Raw genomic sequence first — 16,115 nt, forward strand, 5'->3', positions numbered from 1 at the left:
GCGACAGTGATACAAATATTTCCACAGGCCAAAATGCGGCAGAACGCCAAGAAAAGCCTCACATAAATGAACAAAGATGGAGATTTGCAGAATGGAATTGAGATTCAAATGGGTCAGATTCAAGCGATAGAAATCAAGTAAACCACGGAAAAAGGGAGAAATAGGAAGAGCAAGGCCGCAGAGGAGGAATGGAACATAAACAACAGATTCATGGGTGTCTTCTGTTGGAACAGTGACCCACAGCAGATCCGCCAGGAACAGAGTTCTTTCGGAGAAAGAACTCCGATGGACACGAGATGGAGAAGGTCAGACTCAGAAACAACAGACATATGGTTACCTGTGAAAGGCAATTGACTGTTGGGATCGATGGGGGGAATGACAGCAGCGGACGAACTCGAAGCTTTCCGCTTAGGCGCCATCTTAACCTCGCCGGCGAGCAGAGTGGAAGCAGAATTGCAAATCGACAGAGAGGATCTGGAAGCAGGAAAGCAAGAACTAGGGCACGGTATGTGGAGACGCGGAACAGTGCAGTACATATAGGGTTTTCCCGGGCCAGATGTCATTTCCAAAAAGTGCCCAGTCATCACCCAGCGGTTATTTCTAAAAACGCTGGCGTGCCACGTCATCACTCAGCTGCTATTTCTAAAAAAGCCGGCGTGCCATGTCATCACTCGGCCGTTGATTCCAAAACGGCCAACACGGCCCAAATTGACTCAGCCGTGGTTTCTAAAAACGCTGACTTCACTCGGCTGTTACTTCTAAAACGCCGACGTCGCCGTCAGTCACTCGGTCGTTGCCTCTAAAACGCCGATGCTGCCACCAGTCACTCGGTCGTTGCCTCTAAAACGCTGACGCTGCCGTCAGTCACTCGGTTGTTACTTCTATAACACTGGTATCAACAGTAACCACTCGGCCGTTAATTCTAAAAACACCAACGTGGCCCCGCCATCATTCGGACACTATTTCAGAAGCGCTAATGTCGTCGATAATAACTCGGCCACTGTTTCTAAGACACCATCGTCGCAGGAAGCAAAGAAATTAACACAGGGAGAGACTATATCATTCTTCATGAAAGGGAAGTTACAGAACTTACAAATCAACTCGTTATGAGTTGATACTTCCCTACCACTACTACTACGTTACATTACACTATTCTATACTACTACTACTACGTTATTTCACTAATACTATTTCTACTACTAATCTATACTAATATCTAAAAACCAGTGGCATTTAGCCACTGGCCTGGTTGCTGCCCCTGCTGCTGCCCTTGCCGCCGCCGTTGCCGCCCTCGCCGCTGCCGTCACTGTCCTTGCCGCTGCCGTCGCTGTCGCCTCCGTCGTCATCGTTGTCTCCGCCATCGCCGCCGCTGCCCTCCTCGGACGAGTCCGAGGAGTCCTCCTCGTCTGAGGAGTACTCCGACTCATCCGAGCCCTCGAGCTCGGCGCGCTCGACGGCCCGGATGTAGGTCCAGGCCTCCGCGGCAATCCCCTGGGAGTCGTCTGAATCATCAGACGACGCCGGGGGAGAGGCGGGGGCCGGAGACCCCTCGGACTCGGAGGAGAACTCCTCCTCCGAGTACTCCGAGTTGCCGAAGTCCTCCGAGGGAGGAGTCGGCTCACGTTTGCGCTTATCACCAGAGCGAGGCGAGGAACTGCTACCCTTCTTACTCTTGCCCATGGTGGAAAGGAAGGAGGAAGAAGAGAGCAAGCAGCAGAGAGCAGTAAGAGATGTGAAAATGCCGGGGAAGCAAGAACACTATTTATAGAAGAAGGAGGCAACCGCTCACCTCCTACCATGGCGACTGAACAGTCGCAAAAATTGAATATGCAATTCAAACCGTCTGAAGACACGCCAGGCGGCTGACGCCGTTTCACGCAACACAACACCCATTGGGACTCCAGTCAACTGCGCGGGCGATATGATTACACCCGCGGTCACATCAAGTTACTACTCAGAGACAGTTTGCTAAAACACTCTGTACCAAGCCGTCCCTTGCCTACACCCATTGGGGGGACGCCCAGGAAATACCAGTATATTTTTCAAAACTGTCACATCCGTGCAGCACGTGCAATGAATATTTCAAGACAAAAGTGAGATATCAACAAGGATCAAAGGAAAGCTATATAGCCAACAAGGTACAAGTCTAATCGACAGAAGCATTGAAGCAAGAAGTGATAACAAAGACTAGCCAAGGGTCACCTGTCGAACGTCCAATCAGTCACAGATCAAATAAATTGCACCGCCTAGCAAGATATGAGCAGATCACAAACTCGGCCTCAAAGACAAAATATACGCTGATATCTAAAGCATAATATCAATAACATAGTGCTGACCTCCAAGGCATCCGGCAAAAAGGGAAGAAGATCACTGGAAAAAGGCATAAAATGAAGATCTTCGAGTGAATTATTTTCAAAAATCCACTCGAAGCTCGGGGGCTACACCCATTGAATCATTATCTCGGATCAAGACAATGCTGACCTCTAAAGCATAGGGTAAGATCAATGCAAGGTTAACCTCCGACAAAATACAAGTGGAAGATGAAGGTGACTTCTGATAATACTCAAAGTGAAGACCTTCGAGTGGATTATTTTCAAAAAATCCACTCGAAGCTCGGGGGCTACACCCATTGGGTGCACCTTTGGTGCACCCAATGAAGTTCGAAGTCCCGCAGTACGAAATGCTGACCTCCGAAGCAAAAGTCTAAGACAGAACACCAATTTTCAAGTGATAAAAGCAGAAGGAGACAGTAAGAAATCGTTGTTACTAGATTACCCAGAAAGTACTTCCTGTTACAAACAAAGACCGCAAGCTGGACTTAGGATCTCTGGGCCGATTATTTCAAAATCAACCCAAAGATCGGGGGCTTGTGGGGGACAGATATCCCCTGGGTCCACTGGAAGGATAAAAGACCTCACGAAAGGCCCAAGGGTCCAATAAGTCGTAAGGTCATCCCTTCGTGGGCTTGTGGAGGAACGACCAGTGAAGCAGATCGACATAAGGCTGGGTCGGAACAAGCTTAGACGGCACAATGATCTCGAGCGAGTAATCACAACAGAGACCCGATCTTCTCGCGCTGAAGGCCCGTACAACGAACCGAGCGAAGATGGGTCGGCGGAACTATAGGAAGATAGACTCAATCGGTCTACTATTTCTTAGGTGCACGTGATTATCATATTTGCATGTATTGCCCCACGGTCGAGTATATAAGGCCTAGGGGGCACCCCTCCAGAAAGAATCGAACTCACCACTTAGCCGTCCACCCCAGCTTCCTACGCATTAGAGAATCACCTTGTAACTCACCATATACAACATTCTCGCCAGGACGTAGGGTGTTACGCACTTCAAAGCGGCCCGAACCTGTAAATCATTGTCCACCGTCTCTCGTGCAACTAGCACGAACCATTGAACTACAGTTGACAACACCGTCCTACTCCTAAAAGCACCTTGAGGGGCAACCCCGGGTGTGCGGTCGGACCCAAAACACCGACAAATACAACAACTGATTCACTTGATGTAAGGCTTTATACGAGAGGATGAGTGACCAGACATGATTCTCAAGGACTTCCAGAAATAGGAAAAGGACTTCAGCATCTTTGAGCCAATCAGAAACTTACATTGGCAAATCTCCTACCGTCTTAGGCAGGCATAGTAAAGATTTTTGAGAAACAGATGGAGGAGGAGTTGAATGATCAGGACAAACCTGTTTTTTACGGTAATCAGGACAAACATGTTACTCAGTTTCTCCTTCTTCTCTTCCTCCTTTCCTTCCTCCACCAAGTCCTCTTGGTTGAGATAGCAATGCAGCATGGAGTTCTCGAGCTTCTTTGGTCCGTCATCATGCTTGTGAACCTAGAGTCCAGCGCCAATACGACCTCCTTCCTTGTCTGCCCCATCTTCTCGCAATCTCGCCTTACAGGCAGAGCAATCCCAAGCTGCAAAGAACTCGGTATCAAAAAATAAGGAAAACACTAGGCGATAAGCAAGGTCGGGGCAATCTTCTACCAATCCAGAAACTCTAACCAATTGGATGGACAAGAACAGTACAAATGATGAGCCAACGCACATGGATCCGGTGCACAGGTGGCAAGGAAATCAGGGAACGAAGAAAAGGAACGGACGGAGATGACAGAGTAAGGAGGAGAAAGGAGCTCCTGCCACCAGGCTGAGGGAAAAAGCAAGACACTAGCGGAGGGACTCTATATGCTGGTAGAAAGTAGCGGCATGGGCGATATGGCGGAAGGACGGGAGAACAGCGATCTGACGTTGTTAGAAACTCACCCGTGATGCGGTGGACTCGAAGCACGCACGAAGGAAGACACGAGAAGGCTCAGATTTGTGGGACTTTGGAATCCGGTGAGCGATCCCTACCTACCGGTATGGGCACACGTAGCGAAACACATCAGCGCGTGGGGACGACGAGATCCAAGGCGAGACACGGATGACGAGGGGCACTCACCGAGACTTACGACGACGTGTAGGCCGCCACGCGCGCGCCGTCTCTGGTCGGAGCGTTTTGACGAAGATCTGACCGCCACGCACGCGCCGCCGTCCCCAATCCGAGACGTCTAAACGGCGGCACGACGGACGGAACAGAGTCTTAGCGACGACAGCCACGTCCGAGTGTCCCACGCAGCGCGCAGATGCCAATGTGTGGATATCGGGAGGCGTGTCGCGGGCGGCAATTTCCACGAGAGCATGGACAGCAGTACAGGACGGTGCGTGCTGAGACGGCCCACACACACACATTGAGCAGCATCCATACGGGCCCACACGTCAGAGCAGACCACACGCGTCGGCTTGCAAGAGGCCGAGCGCGCGTGAATCGCTCAGAAGCCACCGTTACCGTGTATGTTTTAACTAGAAGTAATTCATATTAACAAGTGAAGAGCTTTTTTTTCTAATGCATTTTTGAATTCTCAAAATGTCTTGGTTGTTCGTCGATAAAAAAAAGAAATCATATCCATCCCAAAATGCTATGTCCATAGGGTGATAATGAATCACGAGCCAAATATTTCTTCACAATTCGTTTAAAACTTAAGTAATTTAGTTTAAAAGTGAATGGAAACAGAGTCGGGTTCTAATGGTGAGTACAAGCTTGTTTACTTAGGTCTGGCGATGAGAGCTCCAATCAGAGAGCTAGTAGCGCCGGTTGGATAATGCGGAGACGCGACGAGGCAGGGCCCATGGACAACGTCGCCGTATGGGCTTGGTCGAGGAATGACATCGATAGGGGCCAGATGGGGCGCCCGGGGCTGCTCGGATCGCCGGCCGCACTTGACGCTGCGGCCTGCGGACAGCGGTACAGTACCGCTCGCTCGCAGTGGGGCGGCGACGACACGCGTAGGCGAAAAGGACGGCGCCTCCCGGCTCACCGATGTGCCGCCCAGCGCCAGCGGTGGATCAGTGAAGAAACGAACGTATCAGCCTGGAACGCGTGTTCCTTGCTACTACTAGCTATCAAGTCGAAGAGCGGAGCATGCGATTCCGTCATCGGCAATGGGCAATCAGTGTGCGTCTGTGATGAGCAGGCAGGCAGGCACGTCAAAATCAAAGAGTACAGCGGGCACGCAGCTACCCACGGCCTAGCCCCAAATGACACCCAGCTGGCCGCCTTTTTAGCAGCCCAGGTGCAATGCATATTAGAGGGTATTTACTGGAGGAGACCAGGAGAGTGAGTGCCCGATCCAGTTCCAACTTTCCAGCACCAACCGTTGGGTCTCCCCGTACGTCCCCGGGAGGCGGTGGCGGTGGCACGACAGCGAGTAGCCACAGCCGCGCACCGGCGACCTGGGAGACCGCAGGTAGGTCCGCCGATTGATTTGACGTCGCGCCTTACCAGAGCACTCGTGCGCCGCACTGGGCTGTGGGCTGGGGTAGGGTCCGCTGGGGTCGATCGATGGATCAACACGGCACGCTGGTCCCCGCCTCGGCCGCGCGCATCCAAAGATGCCGGTGCCCATGCTCGAAAGCCCAAAGTCTGCGCATCGCCGAGCCGCCCACGGCTCGAGTATTCGGCTTTCGACACCGACGCGCGTGTTCTAAAAGACTAAAACACAAACACTGACACAGACACACATTGATCTAGCTAGCCGCCCATATTTGCTGCCAGGACATGGACATGGACATGGCATCAATGCGGGGGGAAGTACTGCACGGTGCATGCGGTGGTGCGCGTGGTAAATTTATTACGGGCACGGCGGCGGTGCGTTTATGGGGCGTCCTCGGCTCCTGGCACACGCGCCCGAAAAAGGCGAAGCAGTTGTTCCTTGTGCCGTTGTGCGCACCGCACAACACGTGTGGTGCTTCAAAGGGCTTTTCAAGTCAATGAGAAGTTGTTTCCTGTGTTTGTTCGCACAGCACGTGTGGTACTTGAAGTCAACGAGAGGTTAAAGTTTAGGCAGCTTCTCTAGCTGACCGCTTACTAAACAGCTAGAAGGTGCACCTGGACCATATCTACGGTGGACAGTGGTGACACTCGGAGGCATCCCTCTGTCGACCTGCCGATCGAAGCCCAACCTGAGAAAGTCCACTCGTCTGCACACAGGACAGGAGGGAAGCCTTGCCCTTGCCTTGACAAACGTTGTTGTTTCACATTCTTTTTGTCTCGTTTGTTTGGCCGGCTTCCCCACCAGCTCGCCAGAATTGAACGTCGATCTCCGAGTTCCGTTCAAGCCACGATCTCCTGAATCGGACCTTGGCGGCTGCCCACCCGGACTCTGGCCCCGCCCCCTAGTTCCATCACGTGTTGTGCCTGTGTTGTCTCCGGGAAGCTAGCTACCAGCCAGCAGCGTTAACCAAACGGCTTTCCTTCTCTCTCTCTCTCTCTAGCCATCCTCTTCGGTCCAAGCAGGGCTGGAGTGATGAGCCGGTTCGAATTGGTCGTGGCGGCCAGTCCATCGCGTTGCCGACCAGCAGTAGACAGATGAAACGATAACGAAACCCCTCCAGTCCGGACCTCTGTTGTAGATCCGTGAGAACCGAGAAGGTCCAGCAGCTGGTGCAATTCGTCGTCGACGATGATGTTAGGCGCCCGCGACTCCGCGAGCTTTTGGGAGTACCAAAAAAAAGGAAGAAGAAAGAAAGAAAAGAACGGCTGTCTCCCGTGTTCAGATTCAGACAGTTGACCTCGTCAAACTGAGAACACAGGACGCTGGTCGTCAGCCTCTGCTCCGTAAAAGGGCACGCACTCCTTTCATTTTTAGCCGGCTGCGCAGGAACTGAGGAAAGTCAGAGTTAGTGGTAGCATGCTACTGGCATTTCTCCTTTTTACCTCACCCCTTTTCAACCGAGGCAAAACGTTCAGCTCTGTTCCGTTCATCACAGATACAGAGGAAGGTCAGAAATGGGCACCTGGACAAGAACAGGACAAAAAAAAACATGTCTTGGCTGCATTGTTCTGGGGCCGTGCCACTTCTTTTGGCTGTCGCCCGCCCCAGCCCCCAAGTGGTCGCGGTTTCCTGTCTGTCCGAGCAACCAAGGAAAGAACAACTCCGGGCGTCGCGCGCTCGGCCCGCCCCCCCCTCGTTTTCTCCACACCAGCCTTTTGGAACCTGCACTGCACACAACGCTGCCCTCCTGTGCTGTTTGGCTGCCTAGCTACCATCACCAAATCCCCCGCCTGTTTCTTGTATGGGAGTGGGACGAGCACGAAAGGTTTTATTAATACTAATATTCTAAGCGTGATGGAAGGTCTGGGACAAACATTATTGTTGCGGCGAAAGGAATTTTTGGGGGATGTCGTTGGCTTTTACTTTCGAGCACGTACGTTTGTACTAGTTTGGTAGTACTACTAGTGTGTTGTTGGACTGCTGGCGCAGTCTGCGGGGCGGGCGGTTGGTTTGTCTTCGTTTCACCCGCCAACCACCGTCCCGTCCCCTCCCGCCGTCCTACAAATGCCGAGGTGCGACTCCCCGCTCCGCTCTACTAGTATCTATCTTCACTGCATGCGTTGGTGGTTCGTTTATGTTAACCCACCACCCACCAGCAGCGCAACGCAAGAGCTTCCCATTCCCGTATCCCGTCCACCAAAGCCAAATCTACTACGCCGCACCAACCGAATCGGAAGAGTAAACAAAAAGGCAGCGTCTGATCCGACATGCCGCCGGCACGTTAGAAGACATGGGCGGAAGCCGGATCGGAGCCCCCCTCCCCTGGCACTGGCAGTGACACACGCACACGCGCATCCGTCCAGATCCAAGTGCGTGCCTTTTGGGCCTCAAAAGCGGAGGGGGAGGCCACTGCGGCATCTTGCACCATCAGCGCAGCGCAGCGCGGCACGGCGAGGAGTCTGGACGAAGGAGCAGCCGAGCAGGAATCATTCCGCTGCAAGGCTGCCGTCCGCGCTACTGCCCCCGCTTTCCGGGGCCGGGCGGACCCGCGCCCGCCTGTCGTCTCCTATCCAGCCTGCCCGTGCTCGGGCGTGTTCACCACCACCGCCACAAGGGCCGGGGAGCCCTGCCGCCTTTGCTGATTCGGCTGTACAACAGCGCGCTAGCCTTTTTTTTTTTTTTACTACTGAGAGAGATGCTTCCCCTGCTGCTTATATCCACCCTCCCGGCCTTCACGCTGCTCCTCGCCGCGCCCGCCACCAAGGCCTGCTGCAAGCTCGCGCGCGAGCTGGCCCTCCTCGCGCTGCTGCTGGCGACGGAGCTGCTGCGCCACGCCACCGCCGCCGCCGCCGCCGCGGGGAGCAGGGAGCGGGAGCGAGGCGCCAGGATGCCGTCCGCTTCGTCCAAGCCGGCGCCCGCATTGGCGTCGGCCCCCTCGGCCGAGGCGGAGACGACGGCCGCCGCCGCAGCCGCCGCCGCGGGGCTCCCGCTGCTCGACCTGCCGGAGCTCGCGCTGGACCGCGTCCTGGAGGAGCTCTCGCCGTCGTCGCTCGCGGCGATGGCGTGCGTGTGCTCCGCGCTCAGGGACCGCTGCTCCGCGGACGCGCTGTGGGGGCGTCACCTGCGGATCAAGTGGGGGCGCGTGCTCGGCGCCGCGGCGCGCAGGGAGTGGGATGCGGAGCTGGGCGGCACCGCCAGCGGCAGCGGCGCCCGCGCAGGCGCGCCGCGCCCGACGACGCGGCGCAGGAGCTGGGTCGACTCGCTGGCCTGCGCGTGGCCCTTCTCCTCCTGGATCGGCTGCCGCTGGCTGCTCGAGGGGGATCACAACCTCCCCTCGCCAGCTGCCGAGTCCACGCCCGCCCCCGCCCCCGCCGCGCCGCGTACGGACACGGTGGCCGCGTGGTACCGGGCGCTCGAGTGCGGCGAGTTCTGGTTCCCCGCGCAGGTGTACAACCGCGAGGTAAGTGTAGTACCACCAATCCACCACCACTCCACCGCGAGGAGAATTGTTTTTGTTAATACTGGTGCTCGCTCTCTAGCAGGACGGGCATGTCGGGTTCGTGCTCTCGTGCTACGACGCGCACCTCCGCTACCACCAGCGAACTGACACCTTCACCGCCAGGTAAACCATCCGTCCGGTAGCAGTTTACTGTTGTGATCCTGATCCGAGGACGGCTGAATCGACAGCAGACGGAGCCATTTTACTCCGTGTACTGTAGCCGTCGAGCTGAGCTCACATGTCGCATGAGTAATAAAGCAACGGGTATGGGTATGGGTTGGAGAATTATTATAGGCTGTGCAACATTGGCATGTGCATTTAAACCATGGACCGTGACATGTGTGCTGATAATGGAATTTGATGAGATGTTTCGGGCTTGAATCGGCGGTGACTGACTGACTGACGGTGCGCGATTCGGTCTCGTCGACAGGTATCCACCGCACGGCCGGAAGGCGGCCAAGGAGGAGGACGGCGTAAAGTGGAACAGGGTCCGCGCGCCGCCGCTGGCCACGCCGGCGCACGACCTGCACGCGTCGGACTGCCTGGAGGAGCTGCGCCCGGGCGACCATTTCGAGATCCAGTGGCGCAAGAACAAGGACTTCCCTTATGGTATGTATGTGTGTGTGTATTTTGCTCCGCTCAGATCATCGACAAAATTGCAATGTCGGTTTGGTTCACGTACTACGGCGCGATGCCTTTGTGATGCGCCGCAACAGGCTGGTGGTATGGCGTCGTGGGTCACCAGGAGTCGTGCAACGGGAACGAGCATTTGTGTCGCTGCCACCAAGACGGTAAAGATTCTCTCTCTCTCTCTCTCTCTCTCTCTCTTTTCACCAAGGCTGGTGCCTGGTGGTCCAGTATTTCAGTTCAGTCTACCGTCTGTTGCAGACACGGTCGTCCTGGAGTTCCAGCACTACGCCCCCGGCTCCCGATGGAGGCAGACCACTGTGGGCAGGAAAGATCACAGGGAGAAGGGGGACGAGACGGACGGCTTCTACGGAGGCATCAGGAAGCTGCACACCAAAGACGAGATATCAACGTGGCGACGGTTCTGGCCCGTCGATGTCCTCAACTGAAGTGAAGATCGTATTCGTTATGCATCTGCAGACTGCAGCCGGTCTGAGCGCCTCCGTTCCAAATCCCCCGCCCCGTGTACAGTTACGGAGAGCTCTCTGCACACGCGTCTGAAATAACTCCGGAACCCTTGTGGTTGTGGGGGGTCTGAAGGATCTATTTTTTGCTAGGATTCATGGTGCACAAGTTTTGCTCTGTCCAAGTTTGGTTTAGAAGAACAGGCTGCTACGGATGATGTACAGGTCTATCCAGTTTTCGATCTGAATTTATGCTGTTGCCATATCCTGGTTTATGTGCATCATAAATTTCGGAATCCATCGCAATCCGCCCAATTTCAAGTTTTTGTCTGATGCTGCCATTTCCTTTGTCGTAGCCAATGTCCTCAATGGAGTGTCCGCTGGCGATGTCAGCTGCACGGATAGCGTGCGCGTGCTGAATCTTCTCCTTGAATGATCTCATCAGGTGCCTAAAATGTTCAGGAAGTGAGAAGATTTGTCAAGTCTTCAGTCTTTGCGTACGAACGGGGCTATGACTAACTTGCCGATTTTTTAAATTAACCTTCTTCCTTTTTTTTAAAAAAATCATGTTTGTGTGTAAAGAGGTGGTTATTTGACTGCACTACGACATGTTTGATAGAATGGAATTGGAGGGACTAAAATCCCCTCCGTATTCAATTAGTTCCTCAAACCTTTAGAGTCCATCGGTCACAGAGAGCCCACGAGAAGAGTACCGCTACTAGGGGCCACGAGGGAGTAAGAAAATCGTCCCACCCCTAGATAAACCCCAAGGCACCGAGCCTGGGGTCGGACGTGGCGAAGCAGCAGAGGGAGGCCGGACGAACCGAAAGAAAACCACTCGAGTGGGATCCTCGTCTTAACCGAGACTGACCTGCCATAAGAGATTGGTCGCATTAACTACGCCTGACACAACGTCGCACTAGAGAGTCGTTCCGCCCTCCAATCATGACCTGTGCAGCCCCTCGGCTTACAGCGCACTAATGACATGCGCAACCCTTTGGTTAGCGACGCACTCATGACCTATAAGCTCCTCGATTTGTGAAGCACTCATGACCTATCAAGCCTAGGCTTAAGAAACGAACTGTCCACAAGGCCTGTAACGCGACGAGCCACGCCGAGCCTAGGCTATGGAGGTTAGGGGTCGACATGGCGCATAGGTATTAATGATGGCGTCAGGGCCCCGCATCACCCATGCCAACCGTCATAATGAGCACGAACATATACGACTAGACAACAAGGCGCATGCGGACAAACGACCCTAACATGATAAGACACCCGATTTTACCATGGTATAATGGCTCCTTCTTAAGGGAGCCATAGACCGCCGACCCCCACCTTGGCCTATGAAACGAGGAGGTCGACCACGAATACAACAAGAGAGAAACAGAAGATGAACCTAAGATGCACCCAAGAGGACCCATACAGAAGACACTCGATAGAAGGCAACCATACACTCTCGAATAGGCTTGAAAACCTGGAAGCCGGAGCCAAAGCTTAGCGTAGGACTCCAATTTCGTAGTCTTTAGGACCACTCCCGCATAAGAGATTTGGGAGCCCTTCCTCCCTCCTTCGTTCACTTGTAACTCGCTTGTAACCCATACTACGAGCATTGAGCAACAAAGGTGTTGGTAGCGCGAGCCGCCAAAGACTGGATGTAGGGACATTCTGTCCGAACCAGTATAAACCTTGCATCCACCGAGCACACCATCCGGAGCCCGAACGTGCACATAAAAAATTATTTGTCAGAGCGGAGGTTCAAAACATTTTCGTGTAATTTGGAATCCATTAGAGTCTGATTGGTTGTTTGCATATGGCCTCGCTAGACTCATGAGATGTAACCTTCACGTGTTTGGTTGCCTCGCCAGCCTCTATAGTTGGCTCTACATATGAAAAGATTTTCTATAGTCTTAGTTCTCGAGATACGCAGGAAATAAACATCTCTGGAGAGTCGGAATTTGTTGGTGCAATCATTTGTCTTTTCTAATGATGAATTAGCATGTAATTAGTATCTATTAAATTATTTTTATTTATTTATTTAAAAGTAGATTAACGCTTTGTATGATAGATTATAAACTATTATAATATCATCATATAAAAAATAAAAAGTATAGCTTTGAGCTTATACACCAAGTATTCATACAAGCAACTAAACATCATCTCTAATGAATCAATTGAACACGTACAAACAATCAAATATAGGCCGTGTTTGGAAACCATTGGAATTTTTAACTGTTGCTGCTGCTATAATCTATAGAGATAAAAAACACTATACAAATAGTAGAAGCCGTTTTAATTAAAGTCAAGTGAATAGCTAGTAAGGCAACTAGGGCCCCCTAAAGGCAACACATTATCCAAGTTAGAAATTTTGAAATGTTTGGATTTTTAGTACATAAAATGTATCTCACCATGAGAATTCCCAGATAATCAAACGCAGCCATAGGGATGTTGCCCAAAAGTCAGACTCTAGATTCAAGATAGACTTGATCATGCATACCCTTAAATTCTAAAAAATATGTATTGTGTCCTTAAAACTCAAATTTTAATACACGAGACACGCACGGTATGCCCTTTGCCGTTGTGCCACGTCCCACGCACATTCGTATGTTCTCCGCAAGTCCGCAGCAAGTGACTTGGTCTAGGGATCTCTCGAGCGCTTCGAGAAAGTTTCAGGCCCTCCGCCCCTGCAAGCGTCCACTGACCAGACCTGGCCAGCCCAGGCGTGGAGGTGCTCGTCTCCTCCGCCGCGCCGGGACCGGCGATGAACGGCGGGCTCCCTGGATTCCGTACGCTAACTCATCTCTCGTCCCTCCTGTTCTACTTTTCTTTCTATAAAGAGAAACGTCTCGACTTCCCTTAACTCTGTTCCTCTGTTGTCGGCATCGATCATGGCGCGATTCGATCTGGTTCTGCGCAGACAATGCGCCGGCGTCAAAGGCCGTGGTCGTCGCCGCAGGTCTCTTCTCCGTCGCCTTTGGCTTCCGCGGCCACTCCCTCAACCTCGGCCTTGCCTACCAGGCAAGTCGCCCTTGCCCTCTCCAATGCATGCGTACTGAGATCCTAAATTCCTAACTGTTCTAGAGTAATTTTCACTGAGGGTGACATGTGTTTGCTTTGTTGCAGGATTAGTAGCTTGGAATTACATGGAAACTCGTTAGTTCGTAGTATATATGTGTCCGCTACTTTTATTTCTGAAAAATGCAGCCATAGCTGAAGTTTTCCATGCTTTGTGCTTGCTTGAATTGCAATTGGGCACTAGATGATTGCAGGGAAATCTGCCTGCCGTGCTATAGTAGGCAGCTAATTGGGTTCATCATGCTTTGTTGTTTAAGTGTCCAGTGTCCTCTCCTCCCCAATGCATGTGTACTGAGATCCTAACTGTTCTAGAGAACATTTTCACTGAGAGTTACACACTTGTTTGCTTTATTGCGGAATTAGTACCTTGGAATTACATGGAAACTTCTTGTTTGTGTTGTATATGAGTGTCCGGTACTTTTTATTTCTGAAAATGTGACTGTGGTTGAATTTTCCACGTCCTTATCCTTGTTCGAGCTGCATAGGGTGGATGATTACAGGGAAAATTGACTGCCATGCTATAATAGGCAGCTAATTGGTTCATCATCCTTTGTCTATGCAGAGTGTTTATGAAAAGCTGAGTGTATGGAGACTGATCACCTCATTGTTTGCTTTTTCGTCAACCCCCGAGCTGATCTTTGGAGCAGCCCTGCTGTACTACTTTAGAGTGTTCGAACGCCAAATAGGTTCTAACAAGTATGCTGTAAGTAGTTTTGTGCTCAAAGTATTTGACATGTATTTATTGTAGCAACATTTGCCTATGTTGATATAGTTATTTGAGATGTAGGTCTTCATTATCTTCTCAACCATGGTGTCAGTACTGCTTCAGATCCTTTCTTTAGGTTACATGAAAGGTATGCTGTTTTTGGTACTTGCCAATGTATAGTTACTTTTAAATCCTGCTTAAACTATTTTCGAGTTTCAATTGGTTTGCTGTTGGTATGATATATTGCTTTGTATCAGCTTATCATATTGATTACAAACTGTATTTTAAAGGTGTCAACACCAGGACCCGAAATAGACTCACGCATTTATAGAATTACAGTAACATCCTAGTCCCACCATATAAAGTGCTTATCCATATTCTAGATTAAATAACCATTTGTTCTAAAACAAATTCATCACAACCACATTCTCTGAAACAACTATTTAATGTTAGAGAACAAGATAGCTAAGAAAGTTACCAGTCTTAATTGTGCTTATTCTTTTTTACTTGTTTCACGATTGAAACAAGTTTGTGTATATGATTCTTGTCTGACAAGTTAATGTCAGAATTGCAGATCCTTCTCTAAATCCTTTGACATCAGGACCATATGGCCTCATCTTTGCATCTTATGTGCCATTCTTCTTTGACATTCCAATCTCAATGAAGTTTCGCATATTTGGACTGAGCTTCAGTGATAAGTCATTCGTATATTTGGCAGGACTCCAGGTTCAGTTCTAAGATAACTTGCCTTCCTTATTTTTTCAAATCTCTCTATGTCACAGCGTAAGCTTTATATATTTGATCTCTGTCATCAGCTTCTTTTCTCATCTGGAAGACGTTCCATTGTGCCTGGACTTTCTGGCATACTGGCTGGGCTTCTGTATCGCCTGAATACATTTGGCGTCCGTAGGTTGAAGGTAACGCTCTCTAGACCATTTGGAAAATGTGATGAATGGTAGCCATGCATTTAAATGTGACCACATTTTCTCTATTAGTTCCCAGAGTTGGCAACATCTCTCTTCTCGCAGTTGTCATTGCCCTTTTCAAGCAATCCATATCAAGGGTTACCGATCACAGAAAATGATGGAAGCATCCCTTCTCATCAGGCACATCAAATTGAGGCAAGTGCTGTTGTAATAACTATTGTATCAATATATCTTTGGGGAGATCCACGGATTCTAGGTACCAAATCAGGAGGCCTGCCAATACTTCAACACTCGAGTACCACATGATTCGCATTACTCGAGCGAAGTCTCGGCTGTGCATACAATACTATGTACTTCAATTCTGAAAATGAATAATTAGAATTAATTTTGATTGGTAGAATACTAGAATCGAGCACCGTAGCTAAAGATATTTATCATAATCTTTAGCTGATCTCATTTTTTATTGCCTTTTCATGTGATAGTACTGCTGCATATACCTGACCTCGGTTATTCATTGTGTTGGACTCAACCATAAGCTTGAGCACAGGAGATTTTTTTTTGCTTCTCTTCCAATCCTAATTTTTGTCACTGAGCTTTGCTTTTTGTCACTGAGCTTTGCTTCTGGTCATATCGTATTATCTTATTCAGGATGCACGCGCAGCTACCCAAGATCCTACGGAGTCTTCTATTGCCGCACTGGTGACTATGGGCTTTGATCGCAGTGCAGCAATTCAGGCGCTTGCATTGACCAACTACGATGTCAATTTGGCGTCGAACATTCTGCTTGAAGCACAAGCTCTACAGCAATGATACCCTGGCATCGAGTCACAAAAGACGGGCAGATGCACTGTACATTAATGAGCGTTAAGTGTTTGATACTCCGATTCATTCTTCTGTTCTAGATTTTATCACAGGTTTCCTTGAAACAAGCCACTGTATATGAACGTGAACTATGGGAACGAAAGACAATTGATGCAGGAGCTTTCTCAA

The 16,115-nt window shown here is 50.8% G+C and overlaps 3 protein-coding genes across 4 annotated transcripts; 2 read left to right on the forward strand and 1 right to left on the reverse strand.

Annotated features, from left to right (window-relative positions):
* Window positions 1–1,038: 1,038 nt before the first annotated feature.
* On the reverse strand, window positions 1,039–4,290 carry LOC103651097 (dentin sialophosphoprotein-like). The gene is made up of 2 exons (XM_035966391.1): window positions 4,067–4,290; window positions 1,039–3,935 (listed from the first exon to the last, which is right to left on the reverse strand). Exon 2 carries the CDS (start codon window positions 1,678–1,680, stop codon window positions 1,234–1,236), a length of 447 nt encoding a protein of 148 aa, XP_035822284.1. The 5' UTR covers window positions 1,681–3,935; window positions 4,067–4,290; the 3' UTR covers window positions 1,039–1,233.
* Window positions 4,291–7,912: 3,622 nt separating this feature from the next.
* LOC100281583 (cyclin-like F-box) lies at window positions 7,913–10,752 on the forward strand. Of its 2 annotated transcripts, none has more exons than XM_008674611.3 (5): window positions 7,913–9,291; window positions 9,371–9,453; window positions 9,761–9,939; window positions 10,047–10,121; window positions 10,219–10,752. In XM_008674611.3, the coding sequence occupies exons 1-5, from the start codon at window positions 8,527–8,529 to the stop codon at window positions 10,404–10,406; spliced, it is 1,290 nt and encodes a 429-aa protein (XP_008672833.1). In that variant the 5' UTR covers window positions 7,913–8,526; the 3' UTR covers window positions 10,407–10,752. The 2 variants fall into 2 exon arrangements, with proteins under 2 accessions (XP_008672833.1, NP_001147974.2); NM_001154502.2 differs by having other exon boundaries at window positions 7,957–9,291; window positions 9,374–9,453; window positions 10,219–10,638.
* A 2,262-nt stretch (window positions 10,753–13,014) lies between these two features.
* LOC100191187 (UBA/TS-N domain-containing protein) lies at window positions 13,015–16,111 on the forward strand. Its single transcript, NM_001136622.2, has 8 exons — window positions 13,015–13,204; window positions 13,336–13,436; window positions 14,056–14,196; window positions 14,281–14,347; window positions 14,774–14,925; window positions 15,015–15,116; window positions 15,195–15,320; window positions 15,774–16,111. Exons 1-8 carry the CDS (start codon window positions 13,180–13,182, stop codon window positions 15,933–15,935), a joined length of 876 nt encoding a protein of 291 aa, NP_001130094.1. The 5' UTR covers window positions 13,015–13,179; the 3' UTR covers window positions 15,936–16,111.
* Window positions 16,112–16,115: the final 4 nt, after the last annotated feature.

Source organism: Zea mays, chromosome 3, assembly GCF_902167145.1.
Source record: "Zea mays cultivar B73 chromosome 3, Zm-B73-REFERENCE-NAM-5.0, whole genome shotgun sequence".
Lineage (NCBI taxonomy): Eukaryota > Viridiplantae > Streptophyta > Magnoliopsida > Poales > Poaceae > Zea > Zea mays.